A 16081-nucleotide genomic window follows, 5' to 3' on the forward strand; every position below is an offset into this window, starting at 1 on the left:
ACAGTATGATTTTATGCAGTCACTTGCTTATATAGGTGATGAAGAACAAGGGATTATTTATGAGTTGGGTAACCTTGCGTGCTACAGTATGATTTTATGCAGACTCACTTGCTTATATAGGTGATGTAGAACAAGGGATTATTTATGAGTTGGGTAACCTTGCGTGCTACAGTATGATTTTATGCAGTCACTTGCTTATATAGGTGATGTAGAACAAGTGATTATTTATGAGTTGGTTTCCCTTGCATTCTACAGTATGATTTTATGCAGAGTCACTTGCTTATATAGGTGATGTAGAACAAGTGATTATTTATGGGTTGGGTAACCTTGCGTGCTACAGTATGATTTTATGCAGTCACTTGCTTATATAGGTGATGTACACCAAGTGATTATTTATGAGTTGGGTAACCTTGCGTGCTACAGTATGATTTTATGCAGTCACTTGCTTATATAGGCGATGTAGAACAAGTGATTATTTATGAGTTGGGTAACCTTGCGTGCTACAGTATGATTTTATGCAGTCACTTGCTTATATAGGTGATGTAGAACAAGGGATTATTTATGAGTTGGGTAACCTTGCGTGCTACAGTATGATTTTATGCAGTCACTTGCTTATATAGGTGATGTAGAACAAGTGATTATTTATGAGTTGGTTTCCCTTGCATTCTACAGTATGATTTTATGCAGACTCACTTGCTTATATAGGTGATGTAGAACAAGGGATTATTTATGAGTTGGTTTCCCTTGCATTCTACAGTATGATTTTATGCAGTCACTTGCTCTGAAGAACATAGATTTGCAGCACTGCAGAAAGTCACTTTACCAAACTGGGCTTTAATGTAACTTTTTCAAACATATTCCCAAAGAAATTAGTGATTGACAACTACATACGCACGTGGCAGCTCATTAGCTCTTTGGCCATGTCCTGCTCATCCACTGCTATAAGCTGTGGCCCCAAGTGGGGATGTAGCTATGTGTTTAGCAGCAAGTATTAACACATTTTAGCATTTCATTTCTGCATTACAAGTTTCCTTTTAAAAAGCAACCTGCACATGATGCTGTTCTGATGCATGATTCAGTGAATATTGCTCCAAAGCACTGAGTAGCTGCAAAGAACTAATAAATACACACAGTTCAGTGCCAGAACCATTGGACGAAACACCTACTCTAGACTAAGAGTACTCACCAAGGACATAAGCTTGTGTGTTGGGATCAGTCCTGGACGGATGCTACCAAATACTGTTGATGAATTCTGCAACTCCTCTGGGACAATGAAAGACTCGTTGTACCAAATATCAAACTCTGGAGAAACACAAAGATAAGAACTTTACAGTTGCAAACTTGTGAAGTAGCCAACATTTATTCATTGAAATGTACTAGGGTCAAATTAACTCCCATGTGCCTCAGCTGCTGGATATCCAAGATAAAAAATATCAATAATGTCTGTCTTATACAGTGGTACAAGGGGTTAATATTATCCCTAAAAATAGCACAAATACTAGACACAGCTGCGGTCATTTCCTAGGTCACAGTCTAAATCACACTTTAATTACACAGTCACTCATGGAGATTTGGTGCTTGCTATAAGTGGGTTTGTGTGGCCATTAGTAAGATCTGTTTATCCACCCATAAAGGCCCCCCCCTGTATTTACAATCTAGGTGAAAACAAGCTAATCCACATAAATTGGTTAAATAATTGACTTACTTGTGCTAATGGCTAATTTCAAATATTGCAATTAAAATGTCTGTAAAGATTGCAGATTTCCCCAATGTGGCAATGGAGGTAGCAGTACCGTGCTGTGCAGCACTCTATACCAGCCAAGGCAATAATATTAAAACCTTCCCCTCATCATGCCTGAAACTGACATTTAATATGCAACAACATTTTCATTATGGCCTTTTTTGTCGGTGTCAGTTGCACAGCCTGAGCGGTTGTTTAGAATATCACCCTGTGTAATTCATGTACAAATACATTTTACAAATAAGTTCCCTTAAAGGGGCATATAAGTAAGTAGTATGGTGGGGCTGTACAGACTTTCAATGCAAATTCTAAGTTACATTTCAAAATAAAAAGCTGCTTAAAAAAGACATGAAACCCAAAGTTTTTCTTTCATAATTCAGTCAGAGAATACAATTTTAAACAATTCTCCAATTCACTTCTATTATATAATTTTCTTCATTCTCTTTGTATCCTTTGTTGAAGAAGCATCAATGTGCTACTGGGAGCTAGCTTTTGGGTGAGCCAATTACATGAGGCATATTTGTACAGCCATCAATTAGCAGCTCCTGAGACTACCTAGATATGCTTTTCAATCAAGAATACCAAGAAAACAAAACAAATTAGATACTAGAAGCAAATTGAAAAGTTGTTTAAAATCACAAGCTCTATCTGAATCACGAATGGGTTTTATATCTCTTTAAGTTTATTTTTTCTTTAACCAAGACTGAAACAAGCACCGATTGGTGGATTTAGTTAGAACAGAAACTTCTGCTCAGTAGTGTGCTGCTGTAGACCATTATCTGCCTTTAACCACCTCTAAAGATAAAAATGCTTATTCTGGTGTAAATTATACTTTCAAAGAGAAAAGAGCAAGTCCGAGGTTAGATTTAAAAGCCAAAAACTTTATTGTAAAAGTTAAAATCCGACATGGGGACAGAGCACAAAAAAAAAAATCCAAACACCTAACACTGTGGCTTACGCGTTTCGGCCGTAGCCTTACTCATAGCCAATATCACATTGCTGATCTATTCAGTTTAAAAAGGCCCCCCTGGGCTGTGATTGGTTCAAAAAACAATAGGCGTGTTGGACCTGTGATTAGTTACCTGTGAAACTAACAAATATCTACTATAAGTCAATCCAGCATAACAAAACATTTAAGGCATAAAAAACTTCAAAGAAAAACATAGATAAATTGAAAGTACAAACACTGAATGCCGGCTTTGTCTTATGTAAAACCTAGCCTTAGGAACTATCCTGGTGTATCATATTAAAGTGTCTATAATTAAAACTAACCTATTGATAATAGTTATTGCCAGTCTCAAATATGTACTTATCTACATCATAAAGCTGGAAATTGAAAATGTCAATAAATCTACAGCTAATCCAGTCTATAAATACATGGATTAAATGTTGTTAAGTGTATCAAAATATATATGAATATGACTCTATGACTAAAGATGGAGCAAATAAAATAAAATTTAATTTAAAGAATTCAAAGAGTTCAAAAAATAAATGTATGATGTAAAGAAAAATTATAAATTATAAAAATAAAAATAAAAGTGATGGTAATAAGAAAATATTTGAATCCAGAAAAACTAAGGGATATCTTATATTATTATTCCCAATAATTGATTAGATCATATTGGGAATTTAAACCTCTGGGATGTCTGGTTTCCAGCTGGAAAATCCAGAACATTTCACGTTTTCCTAACAATTTTTCTTTGTCACCCCCCCTCTGGGGAGTAACCACTTGTTCTATTGCCTTCAATTTTAATGAAGCAATACTATTATGATGTTTTGTGACAAAGTGCTGCACAATTGGAGTAGTTGCTTTCCCCACTTTGATGGTACTAAAATGTTCCCGCATACGGGATCTTACGTCTCTAGTCGTAAGTCCTATATATTGGACCTGACATTGTGTACACTCCAACATATAAATAACATTGCTTGATGAGCAATTGAGATATCTTTCAATGTCATATGTCTTGCCTGTGACAGTAGAGGAAAAGGTGGTTGTTATATCCATATATTCACACGGTTTACACCTATTGTGTCCGCATCTGAACATGCCCCTATGTTGTAGCCATGAGCTAGTAGGTTGTTTTACAGGTTTTAATTTAGAAGGGGAGAGTATGTTGCCAAGTGTACAAGCCCTTCTGTATGAGCATCTCAGACCATTATCAACAGTATCAATTAGTTTATCATCCGCCCTTAACATACCATAGTGTTTCCGAACTATACCACATATTTGTTGGTATTGAGCACTAAATGTGGTAACAAATGTAACTCCCTTGTGATCAGATGGGGTAGTGTCACCACTTTTGTGGGTGAGCAAAGATCTTCTATCTATGTGTTTAACCTCATTTATAGCCTTGGTTATATCAGAATTTTTATAACCCCTCTCTTTAAGGCGACTCACTAGATCTTTTGACTGTTTATGTTTGTGTGTCAGAGCAGTTTCGTTTGAGCCTAATCAACTGTCCCTTTGCTATCGCGTAAGGGACATGCTTGGGATGGCAGCTCCTGCCATGTAACAAAGTGTTGCCCGAGATCGGTTTCCTGTAACTGCTAGTTACAATCCTGCCATCAAACATGCCCCTCATTGTGATATCAAGGAAATTTATTTAATAGGGTTCTACCTCGAAAGTGAACCCAAGGTTGAGATCATTGTCATTGATCCAAGTTATAAACTCTGTGATGTTGCCCTTCTCACCCTTCCAAATTATTAGAAGGTCATCAATGAAACGCTTATAGAAAGCAATTTCATTGATATATGGATTAATTTGTGCATAGACGCGGGACAGCTCCCACCAACCTAAATATAGGTTGGCGTATGAAGGTGCAAATTTAGCACCCATAGCTGTCCCACGTCTCTGCAAGAAAAAATCACCCTCAAATTCAAAATAATTGTGGGTCAACAAAAATAAAGTAACCCTCAGTATATATTCCTGATATGGTGTGGAAAAATTGGTTTGTTCCTCCAAAAAATATCTCAAAGCCTGTATCCCCTTATCATGTGGGATCATGGAATATAATGATGTTACATCCACTGTGACCCATACGTTGTCAGTACTCCATTTCTCGGACTCAAGTAATTGTAAAACATGTGTGGTGTCCTTCAAATGACTCGGTAACTGGGTCACCAGTGGCTGCAATATCGCATCCAACCATTGGGATACATTTTCTGTGTATGACCCAATCCCGCTGACAATAGGTCTACCCTTCACACCCTCCAAAGATTTGTGGACCTTTGGAAGGTGGTGAAAGATAGGAGTGACAGGGTGGTCGACCAAAAGATAGTCATAGGTGTTTCTATCTAGGAAGCCACTTTCCAGGCCATCATCCAAAAGATCTTTAAGCTCCTTTTGGAAAAACCAAATGGGGTTGTGATCAAGTTTTGTATAACTTTCTGTGTCTAATAGTTGCCTGTTGGCTTCCTGTATGTAATCAGACCTGTTCGTGACAACCACCGAGCCACCTTTGTCAGCTCCTTTCACCACCAAAGCTTTATTGTTCTGAATGGATTTTAAGGCTGTTTTCTCCTGTTTAGTCAAATTATTAGTAGTACATGTATTCGTAGTTTTCAAATTAACAAGATCCTGCTCCACCCTTTTGTAAAAGGTTTCTAAGACATTACCTCGTGAATGAATAGGATAAAATTTGGACTTGTTTTTAAATCTGACTTGTTTGTCCACTGATTGACTAGGGGACAAGGAGCCCTCATTCAAAAGACTGTTAAGATTGATAACATCACATTGTTCTGAGAAAGATAGGGGCAGACTCTGGTCATCCACTCTCCTATCTAGTAATGGAGTAGAATTCTCAGAGTCATGGAAATGCTTGCGCAAAGTTAAATTCCTTATTAGTCTGTTAAGATCTAAGATGGTATTAAAAAGGTTGAAATCACTGGTTGGTGCAAAACCTAAACCGTGGCTCAAGACTTTGATTTGTATGGGGGTTAATTCAACATCTGATAGATTAATGACCTGAAAATTTAACGTCTCCGTTGGGATCTGTTTGTTCTCTGAGGATACCTGGGTTCTGAGGTACATATTGCCCCTGTTCCCCTCCCTAGGACTTGTGGAGGGATTGAAAAAACCTGTTCAATAGCTCTGGAGTCTTGTACAGCTCTGGAGGCTTGTACACTTGGCAACATACTCTCCCCTTCTAAATTAAAACCTGTAAAACAACCTACTAGCTCATGGCTACAACATAGGGGCATGTTCAGATGCGGACACAATAGGTGTAAACCGTGTGAATATATGGATATAACAACCACCTTTTCCTCTACTGTCACAGGCAAGACATATGACATTGAAAGATGTCTCAATTGCTCATCAAGCAATGTTATTTATATGTTGGAGTGTACACAATGTCAGGTCCAATATATAGGACTTACGACTAGAGACGTAAGATCCCGTATGCGGGAACATTTTAGTACCATCAAAGTGGGGAAAGCAACTACTCCAATTGTGCAGCACTTTGTCACAAAACATCATAATAGTATTGCTTCATTAAAATGGAAGGCAATCGAACAAGTGGTTACTCCCCAGAGGGGGGGTGACAAAGAAAAATTGTTAGGAAAACGTGAAATGTTCTGGATTTTCCAGCTGGAAACCAGACATCCCAGAGGTTTAAATTCCCAATATGATCTAATCAATTATTGGGAATAATAATATAAGATATCCCTTAGTTTTTCTGGATTCAAATATTTTCTTATTACCATCACTTTTATTTTTATTTTTATAATTTATAATTTTTCTTTACATCATACATTTATTTTTTGAACTCTTTGAATTCTTTAAATTAAATTTTATTTTATTTGCTCCATCTTTAGTCATAGAGTCATATTCATATATATTTTGATACACTTAACAACATTTAATCCATGTATTTATAGACTGGATTAGCTGTAGATTTATTGACATTTTCAATTTCCAGCTTTATGATGTAGATAAGTACATATTTGAGACTGGCAATAACTATTATCAATAGGTTAGTTTTAATTATAGACACGTTAATATGATACACCAGGATAGTTCCTAAGGCTAGGTTTTACATAAGACAAAGCCGGCATTCAGTGTTTGTACTTTTAATTTATCTATGTTTTTCTTTGAAGTTTTTTATGCCTTAAATGTTTTGTTATGCTGGATTGACTTATAGTAGATATTTGTTAGTTTCACAGGTAACTAATCACAGGTCCAACACGCCTATTGTTTTTTGAACCAATCACAGCCCAGGGGGGCCTTTTTAAACTGAATAGATCAGCAATGTGATATTGGCTATGAGTAAGGCTACGGCCGAAACGCGTAAGCCACAGTGTTAGGTGTTTGGATTTTTTTTTTTGTGCTCTGTCCCCATGTCAGATTTTAACTTTTACAATAAAGTATTTGGCTTTTAAATCAACCTCGGACTTGCTCTTTTCTCTTTGGATTATTTTTGCCGTTAAACCGAGGATCGGATTGAAGGAGTGAGTGCTGGTACCTATTGTTCAATGGGAGGAAGGAAGGTGTGCAACGGTTAACCAATCAGGATCGTTAACGTCAGCAGTGAGTCATGCCAAGGCCTGTGTGCGTCTGGATCTACCCGTGAGAGAGGAGTTCTTTCGGCGAGCGGTGTTAGGCATACCCGCAATTCAACCCAAAGGAAGGGACCGCGAGACAGCCCAGGATCACCGGAGTCGCCAGTCTCCCTCAGAATTGACTGTGAGTACACGAACAATACTGTGGTAGGGCGGTGAATGCTATTATCTTACGCTATATAGCTGCTAAGGAATTTGAGCCCTGTTACCCAGTATACTGCACGGACTGTACCGTATGAGGTGGTTAATGTATGTATTAACTCACTCATTCAAAGATTATTTTGCTCTAGGCACACAGGCTGAATTGTATCAAGGTGTCAACTGACAACAAACTTTGTTGTTTATTACAAACGGATATTATCACTTGTGTTACTAATACTCCCTATGTACCAGCACTTTTATCCCCACATAGTACACACAATCTATGGGGACTGTATGAATTGGTGATCTTGTCTACCAAATTGTTTTTCTTTGGTAAATTATACTTTCACATAATCTGGCCGGTTTTTGTGTCATTTTCCAGGAAGCAATAAACCCACATCCTTTCCCATACATAACCTACCGCACTTCCTGTTGATATATTAGATATGAATGGGGAGTTAAGCAGATAATGATCAGACCTGTAAACAGCCTCTGCCGGCACTGATCCACCAGTTTCTGACAGTACTGGACCTCCGCCATCAAATCCTGGTGTTCTTCATAATCGGCTCTGTACTGCTTCTTTAGGTCATTTAGTCTTATGATCAGCATGAACTCCTGCTCGTCTATAATTACCTGTCCCTCGTCACTGATGTATTCACCTGTTAGGTAATGAGAGACTGTAAAGCACAGCTACAAAAATGATTTTTTATGGGACATTGTACTTAAAGGGACACTAAACCCAAGTTTTTTCTTTCATGATTCAGATAGAGCAAGCAATTTTAAGCAACTTTCTAATTCACTCCTATTATCAATTTTTCTACGTTCTCTTGCTATCTCTATTTGAAAAAGCAGGAATCTAAGCTTAGGAGCCGGCCCATTTTTGTTTCAGAACCCTGGATAGCACTTGCTGATTGGTGGCTATATTTATACACCAATCAGCAAGTGCTACCCAGGTTCTGAACCAAAAATGATCCGGCTCCTAAGCTTAGTTCCCTGCTTTTCAAATAAAGATAATTGATAATAGGAGTAAATTAGAAAGTTGCTTAAAATTGCATGCTCTGAATCCTGAAAGAAAAAAAAATGGATTTAGTATCCCTTTAAAACATTTCTATCATGCATAAAAAAAACACATTGAAATATGTCTGACAAGAAAACATTAGTTAATTCATAGGAACATGTTAAACAAAAGTAAATTTCTCTTTCAATATTTGTAAAAAAAAAACAGGTAGGTAGGCTCAGGAGTGTGCACTATATGGCAGCAGTTTTGCAACAATGCTTTTGATAATGCTATATGCTATGCCAGCTAGTACTTAAAAGCATTTTTGCAAAACTGCTGTCATATAGTGCTTCAGACATGTGCACACTGCCTACCTAGGTATTCTCTTCAACAAGAACACTATTGGCAAAAAGATATTACTGCAACAAGCTATTACACATCAGCAAAGAATCACTTATATTGCACATCAAGAACCTGTCTGCATTTGGTCACACATTGTGGGGTATGTTTGTTCTCGTTAATTACCACCCCCAATTGCATGATAGTAGGTCTTGTCAATCACTCTAGTCGAATGAGTCCGGGGTGATTTTCATCTGCCAACTCTAAATTAGCAGAGAGGGTTTAGGAAGTAGCTTCATAAACATCAGATGCAGGCTCAAATGAGCATGGGGTATTCGCCTTGTGATAAATAAACCCCTTAAAGGGACATAACTGTAAAAAGCTGACAAGAAAATATCCCATGAGCATCTCTATGTTAAAAAAAAAAGATATTTTACCTCAAAATTTCCTCAGCTCACCAGAGTAAGTGCTGTGTAAAAAACAAAAGTTTATGCTTACCTGATAAATTTATTTCTTTCCGGGCATGGAGAGTTTACAATGTCATTCCAATTACTAGTGGGATATTCAACTCCTGGCCAGCAGGAGGAGGCAAAGAGCACCCCAGAAAAGCTGTTAAGTGTAACTTTCCATACCCATAATCTCCAGTCATTCAGCCGAAGGAAAATAGAAAAAGAAGAAACACAAGGGTATAGAGGTGTCTGAGGTTTACTAAAAAAAAACTGCCGAATTGTATTTAAAAAGAGAGGGTGGGTCGTGGACTCTCCATGCCCGGAAAGAAAGAAATGTATCAGGTAAGCATAAATTTTGTTTTCTTTCCTATGGCATGGAGAGTCCACAACGTCATTCCAATTACTATTGGGAACCAATACCCAAGCTAGACAACACGGAATGAACAGGGAGGGAGAACAAGGCAGGAGGACCTAAACAGAAGGCACCACCGCTTTAAAAACCTTTCTCCCAAAAGAGGCCTCAGCCGAGGCAAAAGTATAAAACTTGTAGAATTTGGAAAAAGTATGCAAAGAGGACCATGTTGCCGCCTTGCAAATATGGTCCGCAGAAGCTTCATTTTTGAAAGCCCAGGATGAGGAGACAGCCCTAGTGGAATGAGACATAATTCTCTAAGGAGGCTGCTATCCAGCTGTCTCATAAGCAAAACGAATCATACTTCTTAACTAAAGGGAAAGGGTAGTAGAAGTGGCCTTCTGACCCTTGCGCTTTCCAGAGAAAACCATAAACAGGGCAGAAGATTGGCGAAAATCTTTAGTAGCTTGTAGGTAAAATTTTAGAGCATGCACAACATCCAAGTTATGCAAAAGACGTTGCTTATGAGAAGTAGGATTAGGACAAAAAGAAGGAACAACAATTTCCTGATTAATGTTTTGATCCGAAACCACCGTAGAGAGAAAACCCAATATAATACGAAGGACCGCCTTATCTGCATGAAAAATAAGGTAAGGGAAATCACACTGCAGAGCTGAAAGCTCAGAAACTCTGCGAGCGGAAGAAATAGCAAGAAGAAACAAAACCTTCCAAGATAATTTTATATCAACAACATGCATTGGCTCAAACGGAGCCTGTTGCAAAACTTTAAGAACATGATTAAAGCTCCAAGGAGGAGCAACAGGTTTAAACACAGGCCTGATTCTGACCAGGGCCTGAACAAAAGCTTGAACATCTGGAAATCTGCCAGACGTTTGTGCAAAAGAATAGACAGTGCAGAAATCTGACCCTTCAGAGTACTGACTTACAAACCTTTCTCCAGGCCATCCTGAAGAAAAGATAAAATACGGGGAATCCTCACCCGGCTTCAGGAGAAACCCTAAGATTCGCACCAATAAAGATATTTATGCCATACCTTATGGTAGATCTTGCGAGTAACAGGTTTGCGAGCCTGAAGCATAGTTTCAAGCAGTCAGCTTCAGAGAATTCAGGTCTGGATGGAGGAATAGACCCTGAATAAAAAAGGTCCTTCCTCAGAGGTAACCTCCAAAGAAGAAGAGATGATATCCTTACCAGATACGCAAACCAGATCCTGCGAGGCCCTGCAGGAGCTATTAGAATTACCAATGCTCTCTCCTGTTTGATACGAGCAATGACTCGTGGAAGGAAAGCAAACGGAGGAAACAGGTATACCAGAGAGAAAATCCAAGGAACCGCTAGAGCATCTATCAGAGCGGCCTGAGGAACTTTTGACCTTGAACTGTACATTGAAACCTTGGCGTTTTGATGCAACGCCATCATATCCAACTTTGGAACCCCCCACCTGAGAGTTATCAATTGAAAACCTCTGGGTGGAGAGCCCACTTCCCGTAATGAAAAGTCTGCCTGCTCAGAAAAACCACCTCCCAGTTGTCCACCCTTGGGATGCGGAAGGCAGAGAGGAGACAATCGTGAGACTCCGCCCACTAGAGAATGCAAGTCACCTCCTTCATTGCTAAGGAACTCCGAGTTCCTCCCTGGTGATTGATGTAAGCCACCGAGGAGATATTGTCCGATTAAAATCTGATAAACTGGACTAAAGCTAGTTGAGGCCATGCTGATGAGGCATTGTAAATTGCTCTCAACTCCAAGATGTTTATGGGAATAAAAGACTCCTCTTGAGTCCAAAGACCCTGAGCCTTTAAACAACCCCAAACTGCTCACCAGCCTGAACGGCTGGCGTCCGTGGTTACAATCACCCAGGATGGTTTTAGGAATAATGTACCCTGAGACAGATAGTCCCGTGAAAACCACCAAGATAGAGAGACTCTAGTTAGGGGAACCAGAGCTATCCTCTGTGATAGGTCTGAGTGGTCTTCGTTCCATTGTCTGAGCATGCATAACTGTAGAGGTCTCAGAAGGAACCGAGCAAACGGAATGATGTCCATTGAAGCAACCATAAGACCAATTACTTCCATACACTGAGCCACAGATGGACAGGTTGAGGACAGAAGTTTAAGCCTCTGACAGAGCCATCATTTGCTTTGAAGACCTACAAGTCTATGAGAAAGCTAAAGCCGCCCAGAGGTCGGCCTTGGGAAGGGGGTACTGTCATGCCCCCATTGGGTCTTGAACTCTGGTCTCTCATGTTGTATCCCAGTGACTTTCCACTGAGCCACCAGAGGGCTTTGGATTTTCTGACCTTCGTCAGCAAAATCTTCATAGACAGAGAATCTATAATCGTTCCTAAGAAACACACCCTGGTGTCTGGCACCAGGGAAATCTTCTCCAGATTCACTTTCCACCCGTGGGATTGTAGAATAGACAATAACATCTTACAAAAAGAAAAGAAGGCACCTGAACCAAGATATAGTCCAGGACAGATGCCATCATAATTCCTTAACATCTGGCTAATGCCAGAAGAGCCCCATCGAACCCCCATAAGATTTGAAGAGTAGAGGCTAAGTCCAAAATTTAGTAATCATCTATGGTAGGAAAGGGACAGAAAAAAAGGTTAAGAATCCCTGGAGCATATATTTAAAATGTATCGAGCAAATTAAGCAATTATGATGCTTATAACAATAACAGTATATACCTATACTAAATCATAATGAAACAGGATAGAGATAAATCAAAAAAATGTTGATAATCCCTAAACCCATACTATAAATGAGATAGTCATAATAACTCACTTATATACTATAGCCTACTTTACGCAGACTTCCCCTAAATGCCATAGCATTGCTGAATACACAGCTGTAAGGATAGATAGGGTTAAAACAGGAATCCAGCTGGTAGATTGGAGATTTACACACTGAATCACAAGTGGTCAGATTAATAACAATCTCCTGTATATATTTTTCTACCGCAGAAAAAATAAAAGTAAATAAAAGACGAACATGGATAATCCCTAAAACATATATAAATAATATGTTCAACAGGAAAGATAAGCCGACAAAAGACTTATAACAATATCCAGAAGATATTTCCATGGTAGGAGGAAAATAAATCATGTAAATATTAATATTCCCCTACTTTTGTTTTACTTATGCAAAGCAGACACAAGATAAGATAAGCATTCTAGTGCTTATTGTCATGTCGCGCCGCTCTAGCCGTTGCTAGGGTCGCAGGGTCTCCTTCCCTGCTCGTTGCTAAGGGCTGTGTCGGGTTGGATGCGTGCGGTGCTGACGTCATCGTCGCACGCTTCTCTCAGTTGCTGGTATGTATTTCTGTGGCGCGAATCCTGTGCCTATGTAAGTATTCCAGTAACGATCTATCACTGCCCAAGTATAGGTGTTTCTTTGTGTGCTCCTGGGTGTGATAGATCGTTACTTCTGTATTGCCTTAATGTGTTTGAACCCTGCCTGTCTGACTAATCTGCCTGTTATACCCCTGAATTGCTGGATTGATATACTGCTGCTGAGCTCTGCCTGTCTGACCATTCTAGTGGTGTGCCCTTAGATTTCTTAACCATTGCCAAACCCTGCCTGCCTGATCATTCTAGTGAGTGCCGCTCTCCTCATCTTACTAACTCTCTCTGCTCTGGGATATTCCCTATCATTCCGGCTCGACGCCAGGATAACAAGACTACTGGCCGAGTTTGGTCTGATAGAGGAGTATCCACCGAGCATTACATTTCTAACATAGTAATCATATATTCTACTCTAGAAAAGAAGGATAATATAAGTAGACCTAATGTTTAAAACATAGTCTAATTAAACCGTACTGTAGAAAGATAGGGATAAACCATGAAGATGGAAATAATCCCTAAAACATACAGGAATGTGAGACAGAATAATTGGACATTATATTGATAACAATGCCCAGTATATACCTATACTTAAAGGGACATGAAACCCAATTTTTTTCTTTCGTGATTTTGAAAGAGCATGTCATTTTAAACAACTTTCTAATTTACTTCTATTATCTAATTTACTTCATTCTCTTGATATCACTTGCTGAAAAGCATATCTAGATATGCTCAGTAGCTGCTGATTGGTTGCTGCACATAAAGGCCTTGTGTGATTGGCTCACACATGTGCATTGCTATTTCTTCAACAAAGGATATCTAAAGAATTGAGCAAATTAGATAATAGAAGTAAATTGGAAAGTTGTTTAAAATTGCATGCCCTATCTGAATCACGAAAGTTTAATTTTGACTAGACTGTCCCTTTAAAAAGGAAAGGATAAATCATGAACATGCTGAAAATCTTAAACAAACATACAGTTACAATGCACAAACTGTAGAAATTTGTAATCATCAGTAGGTGGGTATAAATAATATATGAATCCCTGCTAAATAGAACAATCATATGAGAGACCCTCAAGATTTATCCACAGAATGAGAGGGAAATGTAATGCACCTTAATACATGACAATATAATAAAGGACCATGCATTAGCAATAAGTTGCCACAAGATGGCGACAAATACTAGTAAATTGTAGGATATATGATTTATTATAATAAACACTCCCATAATAAAAAAAAACTCAACCCCCATATCCTAGAGGCAGTATTATCAGTACACATAAAAAACTGATATAAAACACCTTAGGAGGGGAATAAACCTCTATGAAGGTCTAGGCTGAATAGGTTTAAATGAGGCTCACATAGAGATCGTACTTAACATTACATGATGAAGAAATCTAAAATGCACTCAAATCGCAAACCTCACTGCCCATAGTGGGAAATAGAAAGCTATTTCCAAAATGGCGCCAACAGAAATGTATGTCCGCCGAAGCAGATCTCACTTACTATGTAGACGAGGTTGGAACAAAAGAAACACAATTTTGTATAGAGCCCAACGCTCACGGCTCTGAAAACAAAAACAGACCATACGTCTCCTATCTAGCAGAGTGAACACTAACGGCTCCTCCACCGCATAGCTGACTAGCTGCGCCATAGTATCTGCCCACAACGGCAGTCTTCTAATATGAAATAAAGGTACATAGCTGCATATAATAAAATAGAGCTGACACAAAAGCTAAACACCTGAAGCTTAGTGCACCAGCGAGACCCCTCTAAATTATTAACTTGATAAAAGAGGGGAGAAACCCTTCAAATGTGGTCATTGCTATCTAGCATCTTACTAATAAAGAAGAAGCATGCATTAGCCAGCGCCATATTATGCAAGCACCATAACGGAGTGCTGCGTCAGGAGCGTAATATGGGACTTGCAGGTTCATGGGGAAAACCTTTCAGTCAGTGTATTGGCGCTTATTGCGATTGCCTAAAATAGCACTGCCAGAGAATATTTTCTAAAAAAGGCCAGCGGTAGTCTCCTCTCATCTAGCTGGAGAAGCCGCCGCAGCATCAGATAATGGTGCGCATCGATGTTATAAAAATATAATCACAGTCAGCGGTAGCCTCCTCTACTGAAGCCGGAGGTGCCGCTGCTGTAAATGAGGAACATACCAGCTAAAGGAGCTAGAGTGTAGATGCTCCATTATAAAAGGTCCACACAAATAAATAAAAGCCTCAACCCCCTGTGTCATTTTTAACTGTAACCAAAACTATGAGGGTAGTTGAGTTATGTCAGAGGAAAACACCCAATAATGAGTGAACCGGAGCCTGTTTAAGGAGATACCGGTAGATACAAGCTGCTCAAATAACTGATATCCCCAACCTGGGATATAACTAGGGTTTCCAGACCCATCTAAGAGGGCAATGGAGGTGCCAGTTGGTCACCCTTCAAATGTCCCGCTGGCAGGGACATGGAGAGAAAAGAAAAAACAGAGTAACCAACCCTGGTTTTCTATATAGGGGTAGCATAAATGTTAGAAATAAAGCAAAGACTACCTCACAGTCCTAACTGCTAAAAGCCACCACTACTCTTACTAAAGATATTGACGAGGACACAGCTAGACCCCAATCCTTGCTTGCATGGAAAAGTACCCATTAAAAGGATTAAATTCTTCAGACACCGACTTCGCACATCCTCCATTGACAAAGGCAAAGAGAATGACTGGAATTATGGGTAAGGGAAGTTACCCTTAAAAGCTTTGCTGGGGTGCTCTTTGCCTCCTCCTGTTGGCCAGGAGTTGAATATTCCACTAGTAATTGGAATGACGTTGTGGACTCTCCATGCCATAGGAAAGAAAATTATACTTCAGCTGCTGTGAAGCTGCAAGTTGAAAAAAACAAAAAACAATAGCCAATCAACATCAGCAGTGCTGAGGTAATGTTTTGCCTTTGCTGTGATCTCATGAGATTTTACTGAAATCTCATGAGATTTCATAGAACGTACTTAAACTGAATAGGAAAATAACATGACTGTGCCTGCACATCACAGATGCACACTCCCTAGCAAGTCCTGGGACAAGCATCATGACTGGCTGCTTAAAGTCTCTTTACAGTGGGGTGTGAATACTTAGAAACTTTGAG

The 16081-nt window shown here is 39.1% G+C and overlaps 1 protein-coding gene across 1 annotated transcript in view; it reads right to left on the reverse strand.

Annotated features, from left to right (window-relative positions):
• Positions 1-16081, reverse strand: part of KIF9 (kinesin family member 9) — a 169614-nt gene that overhangs the window by 74829 nt on the left and 78704 nt on the right. The window contains exons 18-19 of the mRNA XM_053712933.1: positions 7922-8101; positions 1187-1302 (exon numbers count right to left, since the gene is read on the reverse strand). Of these exons, the coding sequence (XP_053568908.1) occupies positions 1187-1302; positions 7922-8101 (296 nt within the window). The remainder of the gene's footprint in view (positions 1-1186; positions 1303-7921; positions 8102-16081) is intronic.

The sequence above is a fragment of the Bombina bombina genome, chromosome 5 (genome assembly GCF_027579735.1).
Source record: "Bombina bombina isolate aBomBom1 chromosome 5, aBomBom1.pri, whole genome shotgun sequence".
NCBI classification, from domain to species: Eukaryota; Metazoa; Chordata; class Amphibia; order Anura; family Bombinatoridae; genus Bombina; species Bombina bombina.